Source organism: Miscanthus floridulus, unplaced genomic scaffold (genome assembly GCF_019320115.1).
Source record: "Miscanthus floridulus cultivar M001 unplaced genomic scaffold, ASM1932011v1 fs_720_2_3, whole genome shotgun sequence".
Lineage (NCBI taxonomy): Eukaryota > Viridiplantae > Streptophyta > Magnoliopsida > Poales > Poaceae > Miscanthus > Miscanthus floridulus.
The window spans coordinates 41,946-62,641 of NW_027097163.1; the positions used below are offsets into that span (position 1 = coordinate 41,946).

The 20,696-nt window shown below is 45.4% G+C and overlaps 1 protein-coding gene across 1 annotated transcript; it reads right to left on the reverse strand.

Annotated features, from left to right (window-relative positions):
- Positions 1-16,329: 16,329 nt before the first annotated feature.
- Positions 16,330-20,371, reverse strand: LOC136532822 (uncharacterized). Its single transcript, XM_066525403.1, has 4 exons — positions 19,963-20,371; positions 19,285-19,822; positions 17,474-17,675; positions 16,330-17,253 (listed from the first exon to the last, which is right to left on the reverse strand). The coding sequence occupies exons 1-4, from the start codon at positions 20,258-20,260 to the stop codon at positions 16,330-16,332; spliced, it is 1,962 nt and encodes a 653-aa protein (XP_066381500.1). The 5' UTR covers positions 20,261-20,371.
- Positions 20,372-20,696: the final 325 nt, after the last annotated feature.

Sequence of the window (20,696 nt, forward strand, 5' to 3'; positions counted from 1 at the left end):
GTGATACTTGTCAAAAGGTGAAAGCTATACATTTGAGGTCTGCTGGTGAATTACAACCATTACCTATTCCATCTTGGAAGTGGGAGGACATAAGTATGGACTTTATTGTTGGTCTACCCAAGACATCAAAGGGATTTGACTCAATATGGGTTATTATAGATCGACTAACCAAGTCAGCATATTTTCTTCCAGTTCAGAATACATATCCCACTATACGGTATGCCAAGATGTATTTAGAGCAAATTGTGAGTCTCCATGGAGTACCCAAGACTATTGTGTCAGATAGGGGTACACAGTTTGTCTCCAACTTTTGGAAACACTTGCATTCTTCATTGGGTACCAAGCTCCTGTATAGTATAGCTTATCATCCGTAGACTGATGGACAAACTGAAAGATCAATCAAGTGCTTGAAGATATGTTAAGGTGTTGTGTCCTTGACTATTCCAATAAGTGGGACAAATGCTTACCTTTGGTCGAGTTTTCATACAACAATAGTTATCAGGAAATCATTAGAATGGCTCCATTTAAAGCACTCTATGGTCGTAGATGTAGAACATCGTTGAGTTGGTCTGAGCCTAGGAGAAAGAAGGTTCTTTGGGGTCGACCTTGTGAAAGAAACAGAAGACAAGGTTAAGCAAATACAAAGTAATTTGAAGATAGCTCAATCCTGACAAAAGAGTTATGCAGATAGACGACGTAGACCATTGGTGTTTAACAAAGGAGATTTTGTATATCTGAAAGTATCACCAATGAAGGGAGTTACCCGTTTTGGTGTTAAAGGAAAGTTAGCATCTTGATATATTGGACCATTTCAAATTTTGGAGAGGTATGGAAAAGTGGCATATCGCTTGAGATTACCAGAACATCTCGCAGCTGTACATGATGTGTTCCATGTTTCTCAATTGAAGAAGTGTCTCTGAGTGCCTGAGCAGAATGTTGAGGTTGAAGGAGTGGAACTTGAACTAGATTTGACTTATTCCGAATATCCTATCTGAGTTTTGGATCAGAAAGATCGTGTTACTCGAAGAAGGACAGTCAAGTTCTACGAGATACAATGGAATCAACATTCAGAAGAAGAAGCTACTTGGGAATCAGAAGATTACTTATTAGAAAATTTTCCAGAGTTTCTTGCATTAATATAGAGTAATGTTAGTTGAGCTAGGTTGTTAAGAATCATACTTGTAAAGGAACCTCAGCTGTTTTATGGACAAGTTTTGGATGTTTTTCGACTAACACATTTCCTTTTTCATTACTTACTCTATGGCTTTGAATCTCGGGGCGAGATTTCTTTTAGGGGGAAGGATTGTAACACCCCGGGTGTTTAAATATTAAAAACAGGACATGTCATCATGTGCATTGCAAGGCATTAGTCATATTGCAAACTTTGATATGCATTCACTAAAATAAGTTTACATTTATGTTATGAGTGTTGAATTGAATTGTTTGAATCAAGTTCAAAATTTGGTTTGGATTTAAATTTTCGAGAAAACCTTGATTTTTAGCATTTAAACCCTACCCTGAAAACTCATTTCAAAATCTAAGCACATTTTGGGGTTGAGCCCAAAAGCAAAAGTGTAGAGCTTGTCAAGTTATACAAAGTTTGTTTTTGGAGTTTTCGAAGTTGTTATGAAAAATTTGAAGTAATTCAAAAAGGCGTAATTCGGTAAATGTCCCCTATTTGAATTCAAAAGTTCATTTCAAAATGTAGACCGAATTAGGGGTTGGTTATTAAAGCAAAGTTGTAGAACTTTGGATTTTGAACAACTTTTATTTTTGGAGATTTTTGAGTTGTTATACAAATTTGGGAGTAATTTGAATTTGAACACGAATGGCAATTCTGTAATTAAGTGGAACAGTGCTCACCGCTCTTGCTACACCGCCGGCGACCTTCGGTTTGCTTCCAGGCGCATCGTGGCCTGTCTATGGCAGTCGCGCTAGCATAGGGAAAGGCTCCGTCATTGTGGCTTCCTTGAGCTTCTGAGCCGCGTTATAAATACCGAGACGTCGTCGTCGACCTTCCCTTCGCTGCTCTGTTTTTCCCAGTCGCTCTTGCTCATCTCCAGGCGAGCCCTCAGTCGTTGAACCAGTGCCTCTGCCAGTCAGCAGCAAAGCATCCATTAGTTTTGCACCTACTCCTTGCACGCCTAGCCATCCTACTGTGGTCAGTCTGATTCCGTCTAGGGAACTACCGCTAGCAACCCTTCTTCCTCGCTGGCCGACAGCCTCACTAGAGATTCTGTTCCACCGCAGGCCTAGCGTCCTCCGGTGAGCCGTTGCCCTTAATTGGTGTACCTACGGCTTTGTCTCAATGCCGTGGTGCTAAATGCCTCGTGATTTATTGTTTTGTCCACTACAGTCGCCGAAACCCCGTCACCGACATGCCTTGCTCCGCCGCGATCACCGTGAACGTCGACCCATGTCGTCGTTGCTTCTCTAGTCTCGTTCTTTGCTTCAACAAGTTCGGGGTATGCTACTGATGCTTCCTGAGCTATGTATTTGATTTCTACTAGTCTCCTATCATTGGTGTCGTGTCATCGAGCCGCCGCGTCTGCCATGGCTGGTGTTGAGCTAGCATAGGGCCGTAATTGGTGCAAGTAGGGACGTTAGTCGATGCGCCTAGTCACGGTGGTTGTTTTGGTACCTTGGCCGTCGCTGTTTGGCTCACCGCTGGTGAGTTAGCATCAGTCAGCATCGTCGCTGCCGTGGTCAGCGCGAGAGGTTAGGGATGACAGGTGGGACCCGATGTCAGTGACTCAGCGTTCATATAGATTTTTTTTTCTATTTTCTGAAATGAATGAATAGTGTATGCTTTTGTTATTTTTGTGTAGAATTATTTAGACCTCCAAAAATTATAAAATTTTTTGTGTGACTCTCTGTGATGTATATTATTTAGGAAAAATATGAAATATTGATTTATAGTACTTTTTTAATGTAATGAAAATTGCTTAATTTATTAATAAATAGATTTCCATGATTTTTCTAGGCTTATTTAATTGTCCAAAAATTATGAAATTTGTTTTGCCACTTACTTATCATGTGATGAACCTTTACTAAAATTTTGAGCTCAAATAGAATAAGTTGATTTATTTCATAATTCTTAATTAATTAATTAATTCATAAAAGCAAATAGTAACCTTTAATGATTTAGGTTTTGTTTGAATTTTTGATTGAGTGATGTCCTTGGGTCATTAGTTGGTAATGATTCTTGGTAATTGATTTAGGTGTTGCGAAAAGGTCTAGTTAGTTTGAATTGCAACTGTACCGCAAAGAAAAGTTGTATTCCAGTTGTTAACTTTTGCATCTATCATCGAGCATCATGTTTCGTATTCCGCATCATGTTAAACATGGCATTGTTACTACGTGTAGTGAACGAAGGTGAACACATGGTAGTTAATCAAGTTGTAGAGGAGGTTAATCCGTCTGTTGAGGTCGGATTGAATACTTGTGAAACGTCGCAGGAACTGGACTTTTCCGTCAACGAAGGCAAGCCCTGAATGCATACAACCCTACCTTGTGTTTTACAAAATAATTTCGCTTTTGCTTTTCTATACTACATTAAGTGATTAGGAGTTAAGTAAAAGCCTAATTGGTTCATTACCAACATTGTTTTTTCGTATCCACCTTGTTACCAGTTTTACGTCATAAATGTCTAGTTATGCTTAGCCATGCTTAGACAGATCAAAGTCAGGTGATTACCTATCACCAGCAGGTGTTAAATGGATCTTTGGTTACTTATGTTATCTTGAGATATGAGAATATGAAGTAATAAATCTTGACCGGGTGGATTTGGTATGTGAGAGCCACAAGACGTGGAGGTCTTGTGAGCGGGTTCTTTCCGCCTATGTCGATTAAGGTCCGTCCGTTGCTGAACTGTGTGTGGTGAGACTTTGTAGTACTAACCACATACTCCGGTAAGCCTTAACTTGGCGATTCTATTACGAGAATGGCTACTCGCACACTAGGAGTGGAGAGATGGCGGGAATAGCGTGTACCCACGTGGTAATGGGCTGGATTGGTGGAGTACTGTATTCTCGGGTGGCGCGGACCCATTCTTGTTTTAGAGGATCCGAGAGTAGGTTGGTATATGTAGGTCAGGGACCTGCATATGTCATGTGGTCTGGAATTCCCAGCTAGGTTATAATCGGTTCGAATCATCGTTGCTCCTCGGTTATGGAGACTCACTTCTCTGTTCATCATCGTAGTATTAATAACTAGGAACTTAAGGATGGTTTGAGAAGATGTTGGATATGAAGTTCATGATCTCATTACGGATCATGGTAGATTCATATGTGGTTCTTATAAAGTTTTATATGTTGAAATAAAGAATTTTATTAAAGAGCTTTTACGCAAAATAACTTTGAGTATTGCTAAAGCTATACCTTGAATTCCTGAGCCTGCATTCCTGAGTTTATTAGTTCTTATTTTGGTTAAGTCTTGTTGAGTACTTTTGTACTCAGGGTTCGTTGACCCTTGTTGTAGGTGAGCCTCATGAGCAAATCTATTTTGGATCGTGCTGCATGACTGTTGTTCAGGTCGATGACGATAAGTGAATGTGTGATCCTTGGGCAGGATACTTATATTGTGTGTTTGTATTATGTTATAATACCACTCCACTACTATGTTTTGTATTACTTATCGAACTTAGTTTGTAAGGTTTGAAACCACTGGTTTATAAACTAAGTTATTGTAAGACTTCCGCTGTTTTTACTTTGATGTATAAATTTGAATAAATGTTGTAATACTATAATGACTCTGTAATGGGATTCTGCTCGGAAATCATGGATGATTCAGGGTTCCCCGAGGACACCCGACAGTCTTCTTAAGTTACCAGGAACATATGTACGGTTGTCAGAGGTTGTTGGACAGTGACAGGTGCATGTGGGTCCTATAATTTAGGAGGTTCTGCCACACACCTCCCCGCTGTTCTCCCGATACACATCCTACAAGGGAGAGTGTGTATCCGGAGAACAACAGGGAGGTGATGCCAAAAGTCTGACTCAGACCGGAGTGAACCATGGAAACTAACCTCATCTATGCATCCGCGGGCTATCCAAAATACGTGGACAATCCGAAAGAGATACAGTCGCAGATATGCAAAGATCTGCATACCTCCGACCATATCTCTTTCGAACTGGGAGACGCCTAACTAGGCTACGTGACCATATAAAACATGCATGCAAAGGAGGAGGGGGTTATACCTAGGGTGGCAGTGGAGTCAGGCTAGCAGGGGCAGTGGCGTTTTCGGTGCAGTGGCGAGGCGATGCGGTGTAGGCAGACCAGCAGCGCCGACGAAGACAATCGGGGTTGCCAAGTCCCTCCCATGGGTCCTTCTCCTACATAAAAAGGCAATAGGTTAGAATCCATTGAAAATTTCGGCAGCACCTCCCCTGCACGGGGAGGTTTCCAAAACCTACAAGAAACGTAGGCACGATGGCCAACAACCACATATATATCAAACATAGGCACGAAGGCCAACAAACATGTATATACCAAGACGAGCCATGTACTTTAGTTCTCTTTCCATGCAGATGAAAGTATCGAAGGTAGTACAACAAAAAGTACTACTACCACTACAACTACTACCAACACTAACACTACTACTACTAACACTACTACTATCACTACTTACTACTAACAATACTACTAACACTACTAACTACTAACTACTACTACTTACTAACTACTACTAACACTACTAAGTACTACTACTAACTACTATAGGTGTAGGGCATACCTTTGCGATGAGAATGGCAGCAACGAGGGTCGGCAACGACGGTGGCGACAACCATAGCGGCGTGAGGGTCGACGGGCCTAGGCTGGCACCTTCCTTCTCCTTCTCCTCCTCTCTTCTCCCCTTCTCCTCTCTTCTCCCTTGCCTCCTCCTCCTCTCTTCTATAGTGGTGCAGGTGTAGCTGTAACAGAACCGACCAAATCATAAGAACGTAAGTACAAAAACAATCACCGAAGTGATCAAATTCCTGTACTTAAGCTCCCATAATCCCAGTAGTCCGGAAATCATGAAGGATTTCAACCAACTCTCGATATGCAAACCAAGACCATAGTGATTCAACACAACACATCATTCGTTACAACATTTCACAAGTAGCATTCGGATTACATCCATCAGAGTTCAAATAAAATATTACAAACCAAGTTCAAATTTTGCGGAAGCAACATAGTTTAGTACATAACTTTATAGTTTCAAATACATTGCCAGACCTTAGTCATGTCCCATAAAAGCATCTTCAGGTATGAGAACTAGGAGAGACCGCGCCCAATGGTCTAGTCTTCATCCTCAGTCGGGAGAAGGCAATACTTGCAGCAACCAAAGTAGAACTGGTCATCTGCAATAGGTGGGAGATAAACCCTGAGTACGAGAAGGTACTCAGCTAGACTTATCCATCAAAACCAGAAATAAAAGACACCAAGGGTCATGCAAGGCTTATGAGGTGGGCTAGCTGGACATAGTTGCATAAAAGAGCTTATGGATATAGTAACCAATTCAAACTTCGCATCAAGTTTATCATCATTTACCTGTCCACTAGATTTGCACCTATACTAGAGCACTCACTTATTAGGAGCAAACAATATTAACCATAGCAGGTATAATAAGGCTATCATCATTATATCTTCATTTCTGAACCATTATGTTATTTAGTGTATCTACTTTAGAGATAAGCCTGTCAAGTTCTCACTAACCGGGAGAGACGGTGACTCGAATCGAATTATAACTCAGCTGAGGGGGTATTCCTAACTCTCACCCTGGCATACTTTGCAAGGGTAGCCGTGGGTCACCTTTGGTACAACTCAGGAACCAAATTCGCGGGTTCGATCAGCGCCAGCGCTCTCAGGGATTACCCTTCTGCTAGGACTGATCAGGACTTTTAAATCACCTGCCCTTGGACTCACTGCCTACGGCTCCCTTCTGAGGCGTACTTTATACTTATTGACTCCTGGCCTAAGGTGAGCTACTCAGCTTCAGTGGTCGGTCTTTGGACATGGCCAACTAAGAGAGAGGCATGCATTCAACATGAACAGGAAAGGCTTCAAGATTCAGTCCTTAAGCGACATAGATGGAGTCACTGCAAACCGGCAAGCCTCCGCCCGGTCTTCATTTCAAATTAAGACAGGTTCTTTTCCATGATAGCAAATATAGCCAACCGTGCCATATGTATGTTCCTATATCTCGTAAGGTGACAGGAAATCACCCGACTTCTACCGCGTTTAAGTAGGGCTAAGCACTACACTGAACCTGAGCTACATAGGATTTAGGGTATCAATATCTAAACAAGGATTGGATAACCAGCACAACAAGTGTTTGCATCCAACACCTAAACTTAATGCAATAATATATATATGTAACAATTAATACTTTAACTGCATTTCAAAAATTAGGAGGCTTAATATGCTCCGGGGCTTGCCTTTCACAAAGTTGCACGGACGGTGATCCGGGCACTCAACGGCGACCTCATCTGGCACTTCTCCCGAGGGCTGCACCTCCTAAACCTCTGGTGTTGGCTGCTGCTCCCCGCTTGGTTCCTCAAATTCCAACAGTGTCACACCTTCCGGTACACCTATTGCATGCCGATGCACAAGATAAATATCATGGATGCATAAGGAATGACATGATGCTCATGATGAATAGATCACAGTAAGTGTTTAACGAAACATCACTGGACACTCGTTTACCGATTAAGAATAGCTCTATTCAAATCACTTTAAAACATGTATCTAACTTAACTTGAAGAATGAGATCTACTTACCTAACTTGCATAACCTAAGATAAAGGTGCTCATCTTCAGTTAAAGGCCTAACACCTAGGAACATTACCACAAGCTTAGGAAATAGTAAAGGCATACTTAAATCAAAGTTAAGGTTATACATGCAACGAGTAGTTCCTTAATTCAATCATAACCAGAGTTCTATAAATTCAATTGACTTGCAAGAGGACATTCTGGAAAGCTTATGAAATTCTCTACAAATCATTTGTCAACATCAAAGCCTGATTCTTACGTTAACTAAATTGAATTAAGGTAAACATAGAATCTATCCAGAAATGACAGGTTTACTAAATTAATTATTTAGTGATGATGCAAAAGCATAATTGGACCAAACCAAGTTTACCAACTTGTTGCACATACCAGAGGAACATCATAAAGTATAGTGCCAACTTCTAAATAAATTATTTAATGCCCTTTTCTAATTTATTTAGTTAATTAGGTGATTAAAGCAATATATAGTAAAACTATTTAGAAATATCTAAAAAAATTACAGTAGCTATCTCATGCTTCACATAGACTACCATAAAAATTTCAAAGCCATTGGGCAAGCAGAACTTGCTATATCCAAAATAACAGGTGGCATATCTATTTCTAGCATAATTAGGAAATCCTAATGAAAAGTGTCAAGCAATAGATTTCACATTTTTCCTAGCATCATTCTAGCATAAGAATAGCACTCACCAAATTTTACCTTTACTAGATCTATAAAAAAATTATGAAAATTCACACAAGATCCATCCATGCAAACAAGAGAATTTCCTATGTCCTACATACAGTGTCCAAAATATATAAAAATTTAACTACAAGCTATTCATGATATGAGCAGTACACCATAAAAATTTCATGCCATTTGGATCTACATAGAAAAAGATATAATTTCCCCTATTTCCCTCATGATTAAAAGAGATAATTAGCAACTCCATTTTTTATAACAGAACATGGCATATGTTATATTTTTAATATAAACTAGACATTATCATGAGCTCAACAAAATTAGAACCACATCATTTGGATCTACCAACTAGGAGGTACACATTTTTGAATAAGCACACAAATTGTGAAAAAGAATAAACAAAACAAATTTGAAACCCTAACCCTACTGCTGGGCCGGCCCGAAAAAGCTCAGTGGCCCATGAAGCACGCGCAAGCGCAGCCCAGACTCGCCGCGGCCTAGGTCAGGTTCCCGCCTCGGCTCAGCGACTGACAAAGGGGCCCCACGAGTCAGTGAGTCAGACAGGGGAGGAAGAAAGGACGGCGGTGTAGCTCGTCAGCTGGTGATAGCTCCGGTGAGGCCAGCTGGTGCCAACATGTTCGCCTCACCCACGCGCACCTAGCGGTACCATCTATTGCAGTGATTACAATAGCTAGAGGGGGGTGGCGACGGCCATGGCGGCGCATGGCCATGGTTTGGCCGGCTCCGGCGAGGCCCGACCTCGTAGGGTGCGGCTAAGCTCGGTATGAGCTTTCGGAGTTCACTACCAAGTTAACCAAGCAAGGAGGAGGGGATGGGAAGGCCGTGGTGGCAGTTGGCCACGTGGAGTGCCAACTCTAGCGAGGTCCCGCCATGGCGGCGGTGGAAGAAATGGCGAATACGCCCTTATCAAGCCCCAAACGACACGACTGAAAGGTGGAGGAGGTGGAGAAGAGCATGGCGAAGCTACGAACTGAGCTGGCCGATGCATTTTTGCGGTGGCGCGCGAGCACGAGCTCATCGGAGTCACAGGCGGCTGTTGCTGCGGAGCTACGGGCGAGCGAAGGAAGCCGAGGGAAGGGAAATTGAACTGGCGAGCTGGTGGTAGGCGCGCGGGGTGTTGCTCAAGTCGTGGCCGGCCGTGCCAGGGCATCCACTGGCGCATGGCAGTGTGAGCTAGAGACCGGCGATGGGTGGTAAACATGCGGCGGTGATCTTCTGACGGTCGGTTCACTGTAGCTCACATTTAGACGACTTGAACCACCTGACAGCGCGACTTCAACGTGTTAATACGGCTAAACCGTTGATCCATTGCAAAAACCATGTACATGAAAATTGTAGGCCTACCATCCATCTCCAACTTCTATTCAAGGATCATCGTCTAATTCTCCATGGATCAGAAGTTACATCAAGCCAAAGTTGGCTCGATCCAACTGAAACTGGATTTATGACTTAGCAAATTTTCTAAGTGTGAATTCAGCATGGAAATATGACTTGTGGGCCTTGTTTGAACATGTTCTAGCCATTTTCATGAGATGGTAATATTGAGACTTTTGTTCCTTGATAAATTGGCTACAACTTTGGTAAAGGGTGCACAACCACGCAAGGTCTCTAAGTTGGTCTTTTGAATCAGTCAAACAGTGGCACTCTGTAGGTCATTCTAAGTCAAACCTCCACTTGAGGGCATTTTTGTCATTTTGATCCACATGAACAATGTCCCATCAATTACCCTAAGTGTAGTTAAGGTGTATTAGACCATAATCAACCACTTTACACAAATGCTATACCAACTTCTAATGATCACATGTGATGAAGCAACAAAACAATCAATTTCACTCTAATGTTGCAATTTCATGTTTCACATGTTTCATGCCTTTGTTGCAATTTTAACTTGCCACATTCCTACCATGTTGCCATGTTTCAAGGTATGAGAAACTCATGTTGCATTCACATGTTGCACTACTACCATTCACAAGCAAATCAAGTATGAAACAAACAGAATTGTGAATGTTGCATATGTATGTTTCAGTGACAATGGCATGATGAGATAGATGATGCATATGTTTATGAAATGAAATGCACTTTTGTGGAAGCCAAACACCTAGGGTGTTACAGCCCTCCCCCCTTAGAAAAATCTCGTCCCAAGATTTGGAAAGCGTACCAATCAGTATAGAAAGCCGAATAATTTTCCTTTAAATAATCTTCCTGCTCCCATGTTACATCCCGATCACTATGATTACTCCAAACTACCTTGTACAACTTAACTACTCGCTTATGAGTCACTCTTTCTTAAGTATCCAGAACTCGCACGAGCTTCTCCTCGTAAGAAAGATCAGATTTCAAGTTGATTCTCCTCGTTGCTATTCTTTCCTCGGGAATACGAAGACACTTCTTCAGCTGAGACACATAGAATACTAGGAATATAGCTCCCATCTCACATGGTAGATCGAGTTTATTGGCTACTCTTCCACTTTTCTCGATAATGCGGTAAGGTCCAACATATCGAGGCTCAAGCTTCCTTTTAATTCCAAAACGTTTTACTCCTTTTATAGGGGATACCTTCAAATAAACATGATCACCTACTTCAAACTCAATAGGTTTTCTTCTCTTGTCAGCATAGCTCTTTTGTCTAGCCTGAGCGATAGTCATATTCTTCTATATAGTTCGGACTTGCTCTTCGGCTTCTTTTACAAAATTAATACCATAGAATCTTCTTTCTTTGGGTTCCACCCAGTTTAAAGGAGTCCTACACTTGCGGCCATAAAGAGCTTCAAAAAGAGCCATTTTGATACTCTCTTGATAACTGTTGTTATAAGAGAATTCAGCGAGAGGCAACCATTCCTCCCAAGAGCCTTTGCAAGAGATAAGACAAGCTCTAAGCATGTCTTCAAGAATTTGATTAACACGCTCAGTCTGTCCTGATGTTTGCGGATGATAGGCAGAACTGTGGATTAGATGAGTGCCAAGATTCTGATGTAAGTATTCCCAAAAGCGAGCTGTGAATTGCGGTCCTCTATCTGAAACTAATGGATTTGGGTACACCATGAAGACGTACCACTTATTGAAAATAAATCTCAGCATAATTGTGAGGGTGATAGGTAGACTTGACCGGAATAAAGTGAGCGGATTTGGTTAGACGATCTACGATAACCCAGATGGAATCATAACCCTTTTTAGTAGTGGGTAATCCAACAATGAAATCCATAATAATTTCTTCCCACTTCCAGCCAGGAATAGAGAGTGGCTGCAATAATCCGGGCCTCATGTGAATAGCCTTGACTCTGCAACAGTTATCGCACCTTGCCACATAGGCTGCGATTTCTTTCTTCATCTCGGTTCACCAATAATACAGCTTGAGATGTTGATACATTTTACTGCTACCAGGATGGATGGACATTCTAGAAGAATGGGCTTCAGCCATAATTTGATTTCTAAGTTCTTTGTCTTTGGGTACTACAAGCCTATCATTAAACCAGAGAATTCCTTTGTCATCGACCCTAAAGTGCTTGGTCTCTTGCTCTTTCATCTTCCGCTTGATGTGAAACACACCCACATCAGTCTTCTGGAGTTCGATAATTCGACTTCTAAGAGAGAAATCCACAGTGATATTGTGGAGTACTACAGGATGAAGGAGGTGTGCCAGATGAAAGTCTTCACTAACTAAGGAAATGCAATGGGCCTTTCTGCTTAAGGCATCAGCAACAACATTTGCCTTACTAGGATGGTAGTGCACTTGAAGGTTGTAGTCTTTGATTAATTCTAACCATCGTTGTTGACGCATGTTCAACTCGGGTTGAGTAAAGATGTACTTGAGACTTTTATGGTCAGTATAGATGTTGCACACATTACCTAGCAAGTAATGTCTCCAGATCTTCAGGGCATGAACAACCGCCGCTAGCTCTAAGTCATGGGTAGGATAATTGACTTCATGTTTTCGAAGCTGGCGCGAAGCATAAGCAATGACTCGGCCCTCCTACATAAGAACACACCCCAAACCGGTGCCACATGCATCACAATAGACATCAAAAGGCTTCTCAATGTGACATGGAGATGTCCTGGTTTGTGAGCATCGTACGTGACAACGTGCTCAAAACTTTTTCAAATTTTTTCCACGGCATACGCATACGATACGGCGACAACTCGACAAGTTTCATGATTTTCGGAATTCGTTCGCATTTTATACAATTAAAAAACCACTCCCACGTAGGTTGGCGGCGTTGCCCCGTGAGCACGTTGATCGAAATTCGAGACAGTTCCTAGATTTAGCCTAAATTTACACTAAGAAATAAGGATAACATTTTTTGAACGAATGTAATCCATTATTCGATGCACCTATAGTTCAAACTTACATTTTCTGGAAAAATTCAACAAAACAAAATAAACTATAGAAATATGCCAAAAGGCAATGAAAATGTCCCAAATTTAAACATGTTGTTTGTGGTAGTGTACTAAAGCTTCAAAAAAAATTGGTGGCAAAAAAACAAAAAAAAATATTTTGCCGAGTGCCTAGGGTTGGCACTCGGCAAAGTAAATTCTTTACCGAGTGCCAAATGGGGGGCACTCGGCAAAGAGGACGCCGCTGGGTGCCGTTAAGCCCTACCAATCTTTGCCGAGTGTCTGCCTTTGCCAAGTGCAGGTCTTTGCCGAGTGTCATATTTTGCCGAGTGCGGCGCTCGGCAAAGATTTTTGCACTTGGCAAATCACGTGTTTCCCGTAGTGCATCCATTACAGGCTAGAATCATTGCAAAGTTATTTACTCGATGGGCCGCACTCTGCACGGAACGTGCGCACGCACCGCGCCAGAGAGGAAGAAGAGGGGGGCTCGCCGGCGCCCGCGCTTTGCCGGAGAGAATGAAGACAACGGCAGCGTTAGGGTTAGGGTTCCGGCGGGGTTAGGGTTGTATTCTCCGGCAGCCTTAGAAGGGAGTTTGGGGGGCGGCAGCTACACAGTAGTGGAGGTGAGCGAGACGGCGGGGGACGGCGGTTGGGTAGGCCTGGCGGCAGGGGCATCGCAGCAGAGCTCACCGACGCTCTAGGATTAGGGTGGGCGACAACGAGGGACATGGGTGGGTGCGTGGCAAGGTGGCGGGAGCCGTCAGGCGACGATGGTGGGGGCAGGGGCGGGGGTGAGGACAACGGAAGTGTGTCACGATGGAGGTTAGGGGGCGGGGGAGGAGGCGGGGGTGGCGTAATTAGGAAGGCACGCACGGGGTGGAGCCACCGGTTGCGCTTTATCGGCCTCCTAGAATAATGTGGCTTTTGAAGTCTTCGTTTTTAGTCCGAAAAAAACTTCTACCGAAATATTTTAATTTTTAGCCATTTTTGAGGGGTTTTTAGCTGTTTATTTAAATAGAGAGCTCCGTTTTGTTTTGTTTTGTGGAAGAGAGCTCCGTATTTTTTGAGAAACTCTCCTCATTTTATTCAGGAATTAAAGGAATTAAGAGTTAAAAACACCGTCAGGTGGATCTAGAAACCAAAATGCCTACCCACCAGGCTATAAGTCAAGCTACGAGCTAATATGTGTGCATCGCTATTGGCTTGCTGGTTCTCATGCACAAACTCCGCCGCCTCAAAACTTCTTCCTCCAGTCTTTACCTCCTTGATTATCTGGCATACCATCGCCTGTGAGATTTTTTACCAGTTGGATGCTAGCCGACCTTCGGATGAGTAGGTCTCTCGCTAGAGCCAGCCCTTCTCTGCAAGCAAGAGATTCAGCAATTTGGGCTTCTGTAATCCCTTTCAACAGAACTGTTGAAGCTCCTAAGAACATCCCACCTGCACCCCGAGCCACCACAGCCACTGCCACCATGCTCGAGTTCTTTGAGGTTGCGGCGTCAACATTAATTTTTACATAGCCCGCTGGAGGTGGGATCCACCTTGGGCCCTGAGGTTTACTCTCGGCTGCGAGTTACACGGGCTCGGTAGGATCATCTCCAACTCTACGCTCCGTTTTATTTAAACATAGCGACTTAATGCATTGGGCCACTTCCCCAATTTTCTTCGACGTCTTATCATGGACTGTTGTTTGGTCCGACTAATCGGAGAGATGCGCACCACCCTACCCCTCCCTGCCTTTTCATTTTACAAATCAGTACGTGTCCTAAACAGATATACTAAGGGTTCCTTTGGAACAGAAGTTTCAAAGGAAAAATGCAGAAAAAAATCTACACTCCAAAGTAGTTCCACGAGAATTTAAATTTTAGTCTAGGCATCGCCAGCTGCAAGAAGTGGACGCCACATCTTGGATTATCTTCTGGATCGTCTTTGGTGTTGTTCGAATCCCGATGGATTCTAAAAATCTGGATTAAAAAGTCTAGTATATTCATTGGATTCTGTGTGTCTGTATAATAGAATCTAGTGGATTGTTGACCCCCTGCAGCTTGGGGAAACCAAGCCGAAACAAACGGGCACCTTGTCGATTGTTGACCCAATGAACATACAAGAAGGAAATCTTTTATATTTTGGGAGACAAGGTGGAAGTCGGAGAATGTGCTTGGCATGGGCAAATTGAAAGCCAAGTTCACTTGTTCTTGATGCCTCTAGCGGATCTTGTGCTTTTTAGTGCTCGTCTTCGTATTCCAGATCTGCCTAGTCTAGTGGAGTAACAGATCAAGTGATAATTTGATACATATTGTGATGTGCAGCAACAATGGCGGGTATGTGGTCATGCCCACGGCCAAGACATGCTCGCTGATACCGGACGTGGGCGCATAGTGCTGTCGGCGTGGATGTGGACACAGAAATATTCTCGCGGGTGCGGGTCTATGATACCTGTACCCACGAGTATTTTACTCGTTGCCATCTTTAGATTGAAATCTAGGTTGCATAACTCTTTTTGCGTTAGAGATAGTAATACTTAGCCAAATTACAATACACTCTATATAGATATCTTACATAGGTTTTAGATGCCATTGGTTTTTAAGTTGGTATTTCATCTCCTCCTTCAGTCGTAAATTGCGTCTAATTAACTACGAAGTGACAATCCACTCCATATCTTAATCTATGCTAAAAAGCTCGGAACTACTTGTAAATTACTATGGACGGAATAATAAAGACCACATTAATTTCTTGAAACCTTGGGTTAGCCGGTCTTAACTCCAGTGTCATGCGCCGCAGCAAGTATTTATCACTTATCAGACGTGTACTTTCACAGGAAATATGTCCTTCAGCCTGTTCGGTTGGCTGGTTCGTATCGTTGCTGGTTTGTGAAGAAGTACTGCTGATTGATTTGTGTAAGAGAAAAATACTGTTCCAACTAAAAATTTACGATCATTTACGATAAGCCACAACCAAATGAATACGCTGCTCGTCTATGTGAGGCCGTCAGTCCGACCAGCAGTAGGTCGCTTTTAGAAGCTACCAGAACCAGTAGTAGGCCTGTAGCTGGCTGCCTCTACCGACAGAGCTAACCAGCTGCTGCTGCCGTGCCGTGTGCGGCCGCGCGGCGTGCGGCAGCAACAAGCACACGTCGCCGTGCTGCACGCACTGCACGGTTATGGCCGCATGGCGCCGTACGCGCTGGGTCGGTGTCGCCGACAGCGGCGCGGCCACATGCCGTGTCGCCGTCCGCCATTAACAGCCGCGCTTTCCGGTTCGGTCGGCTCCGGGTTGGCTCAGGCTCGGCCTGGATCGAGATCTGTGTTCGGCTGAAAAAATAGCTTTGACGTTCAAGTTGATTTGTTATATAGTCATAAAAACTTGTTCTTTTCCGTTGTCGGAAACTCTCTATACTTTTGGTTTCCAAATAAAAAAACTCTGTGTTATATATATACACTATACAGTATAGTGATTAGAGCACACCTTGTCGATCGATATCGGTTTATTTGGCTCCAATTAATACTATTTATTAGTTAATAATCACACTCGAAAGAGTATAATGTTGGGGTCCAATCCCTTGGGCACGCTCGCAACGAGTTCATGGTACGTGTCCGGCAGCGACAGCGCGATCTTGGTGGCAGTCTCCAGGTAGCTCTGAAACTTGTCGGCGGTCAGGCCAGCAGCCTGCTGCTGATCCGCGGCGGTGGTCTTCTTCTTCGGGTAGTACTGCTCGTCGTCGTCGTCCGAATCGGCGTCGACGACGGTGGTGGTGGAGGTGCGGCGGCCACGGTGATCGCGCAGCAGCTCCTCCCTCATGACGTGGTGCTTGAACGTCCGTCGGCGGAACGCCCAGTTTCCCGTGGCCCAGTCAAAGCTGTAGAGCGGGAGGAATCGGTGGCCGTGCGCGGCGACGAAGTCGATGGCGGCGAGCACGAAGCGGAACTCGTCGCGGGAGAGGTAGTAGGCGAAGCTGACCCGCGTCCACCCGGGCTTCACGCCGTGGTACCCCCTGACGATGGCGTCGCGGATGCGGAGCGAGAGGTCCTCGCCGACGCCGAGGAGCGCGTGGCCGTAGGGCCCCGCGCACGCGCAGCCGCTCCTGGCCTGGATCCCGAACAGGTCGTTGAGGAGCTTGGCGACGAACCGGCCGTGCAGGGGCAGCCGCCGCCGCCGCGGGCTCCCGGTCGCTGACGCGTAGGAGGTGTCATCTCCTTCTCCGCCCGGGTAGACGAGGAAGCTGAAGATGGGCAGGCGGCGAGCGGCGACGTTGCCGAGCACCTCGACGTTGGGGTTGCTGAGCAGCCGCGCCATGGCCGCCTCCGCGTAGACCTGCTCCCGCAGCGCGACGGCGTCGCGGCCGACGTGCTCCTTCACCCAGAACGCCAGCGACGCGCGCACCTTCTGCACGATGGGCGGCGTGCCGGCGTCCTCCCGCTCCTCGATGTCGTCGTAGTACACCGTGTCCTGCAATGCATGCATGCGGGTGTACCGTACGGCACACGTGCGTCAGCGACTGGATCGTCATGCATGTACTGCCACGGAGTTGTGACTCCGATGGTTCATCAAAACCTGTACTATACTAGTAGTACTTAATTTGGAATTTACATGCATGAACAAATAAGTACAGAAGCATGCAGTAGTGTAGGAGCACGGCGGCTCGATTGTCGTTGGTGGCCTCACTCACCTCCTCGCTGAATCCGTTGACGTAGGCGACGGTGCCGCCGCCGCAGGTGGACGGCGGCATGCCGGCGAGGCGGTAGAGCGCCCGGTTCATGAGCAGGATCCCCGGCGTGCCCGGCCCGCCGACGAACTTGTGCGGGCTGAGGAACACCGCGTCGTAGCCGTCCATCTCCCCCGACCGCATGTCGATGTCCACGTAGGGCCCGCTGTCCAGACACACGGGGAATGTCAGCGATCGACTCACGCAAGTCTCATGCAGTGCAGGACACAATGTCATCTCAGCAAGAAACGTGCGCACAGGTACACTGCTGACGCATATACAATTAATATACAAGTAGCAAATGTCATCTTATTTATTTATTTATTTATTTTCGTACTATGTATATATATCTTAGTTTTCGTAGTTGTGTTGGTGCAGAAATAACAATATTCAGATGTGTCGCGCTCTGAGTTGTGACGCGGTATGCGTATGCAATGCAACACCGGCCATTGAAGCCATTTGTGGTTTCTTGAGAGCGCGAGGCTATGTTCAGATGGGTTTTCTGTTCTGAGTTGTGACGCGTATGCATGTAGCAGGTAGAGGTCAATGGCTTTCGCTGTCGGATGAGCTACGAACTGGACTTGCGATCCTGACCTGTGGCTCAGTTTCTTTCCGCTCCTTCTAATTGACTTGGAAATAAAATTAACAAAACAAAGCCGGGCAAGGAAAATATGTATGAGATTGCTTCAACGATGCGGAAACCAGACGCGAAAACATTTCAGCAACTTCATCTAACTACTATATAACGTGTGATGGATGCGTTCTTAATAATAATAAGTCTGGCAAGCCATGAATTTGATAGCGTATGGCGTTGGTACACAGATGCAATACGTGATGGTGGCATCTGCAGGTCAAAGTGATATCATCATGCAGCATGCAGCAGGTGGCGAAATTTGTCAAATTTTGATGTCAAGGATGGAGGAAACGGGCGCGCCTGCAGCAGCTGCAGGTGGAAATCAAATCGCGAAATCAAATTGGCCTAGTTGTTATTACTATTCAAAGAATGATGCTTGATTTTTCTGTTCATCAGGTCCGGACCGCTGAATGGATCAAACAGTATAAATGCAGTGTGGACTGAATTTCGTTCTGATACAGGTGCTTACATTTGCATTAATTGTTCTATGGCGTCAAGTTTCAAACCTCACGTATATATATTCTATAGCACACATTGACAAAACGAGAGTTGCTGCCAGCATTTGGAATTGAACTGTATAGCCGCAAGGACTTCAATTTTGGTCATCATGCATGCGTGTCAGACTATTAAGGCCCCGTTTAGATCCAAATTTTTTTGGATTTTGGCTGCTGTAGCACTTTCGTTTGTATTTAGCAATTAGTGTCTATTATGGACTAATTAGGTTCAAAAGTTTCGTCTCGCGGTTTCTCACCCAACTGTGCAATTAGTTTTTTTTTCGTCTATATTTAGTTCTTCATGCATGTGCCTGCAAGATTCGATGTGACGGGTACTGCGCAAAATTTTTTGGAATCTAAACACGCCCTAAGTTGTGTGTTCATACATTGTCACGACTGTCACGTACGAGCCTAGAAATTCACGGCTACAAACAAAGAAAACCTGTACAACGTAACAACATAAATTCTTAATTTCTAGCTGTGCTGCAACGTGAATTTTAGAAGAATACATATAACAAGGAACTTTGAAGTTTTTATACCTCAAAAAATGCAAACTACTACTATTGTACACCGTGGAAGGAAAACTAAAGCTGAAACTATACTATTCTACGCATGGACAGACAAGCACCAAGATCGAGTACACGTACCTGGCAGCGAAGTCGAAGCAGGCGAAGGCGCCGTGCTGGTGGAGGAGGCGTGCGATGGCGCGGGTGTCGGTGAGCACGCCGGTGACGTTGCTGCACGCCGAGAAACAGCCCAGCATGGGGCGGTTGGCGTACTCGGGCGACGCCAGCGCGCGCCGCAGCGCGGCGAGGTCGACGAGCCCGTCGTCGCCGTCGGCGCCCGAGCCCGAGCCGATCTCCACGACGTCGGCCAGGCTCTGGCGCCACGACAGCAGGTTGGAGTGGTGCTCGTAGGGCCCCACGAACACGACCCACCGCTCCTCCGCGCGCAGCAGCTGCTGCGCGGCGGCGGCGCCGCCGCCGCGAGCCCGAAGCAGCGCCGGCGGGCACGCCACCCCGATCGCCTCCTGCAGCCGCTTCGCCGCCGCCGTGGCGCCCGACCCGCAGAAGAGCAGAGCGTCGTCGGGGCCCGCGCCCATGCACCGCTTGATGTAGCTCGCGGCTTTCCTCGCCATCCAGGTCGTCTTGCTGCCCACGTAGCTGTCCTCCGTGTGCGTGTTCCCTGCACACACAGCCATGCATCTGTCATGTAGTGTCGACAGCATCTTCCTGTTTATGATGATCGAGACGCATGCGGTGGTGTCCAAGCCCATGCATGCATCGATGGTGTTGCTTGGGGAGTGAAGAGGCATGCACGCTGACCGTAGAAGGGGAGGACGTTCTTGAGGATGTAGTCCTCGATGTAGCGGAGGCTGCGGCCGGTGGCGGTGTGGTCGGCGTAGAGGAGAGCGCGGCGGCCGAACGGCGTCTCAAACTCGGCGTCGCGGCCGACGAGATGCGACCGCACCCACTCCACCTTCTCCTCGGCCTTGGTGCTGCGCTCCGACCGCGCCCGGAGGAGGCTCACCAGAGTATGCGGCGTGCACGTGGGCGGCGCGCCATTCAAGCCGCCGGCCTTCTCCTCGCCGCCGTGCACCATCACCGATTGAAGCGACGGCATGCCTAGCTAGTTGCCTGCTCCGGATATATAATTATATTCCTTGCAAATATAATGCTTGCTGCCAATGCCAAATACTATCAAAATGCTCTTGCAGCTAGCTAGACTAGTTGCAGTACGGCTACTCTCGAATATCTTGCATGGTTAGCAAGTACATGTATTTATACATCCGGCCGATCTCCCATATCGCTTCATGCGTTCGACTTCACAATAAGAATTTCTATAGCAGCTCTGATTGGATGAGGACGAGAATAATCAATCTTGTGAGATGACTTTGGGATCGATCGCTAGCTAGTCAATGCTGCGAAGGAATTGCTTGTGATGGTCGCCAAATTGCAGACGATCAACTGGCGAGCAATTGCTGTACGTGCTGAGCTGGTGGTGCGTCCTAGTTAGACCTTGTTGCATGCATCAGCTCGATCGGTGAATTTATATTTTC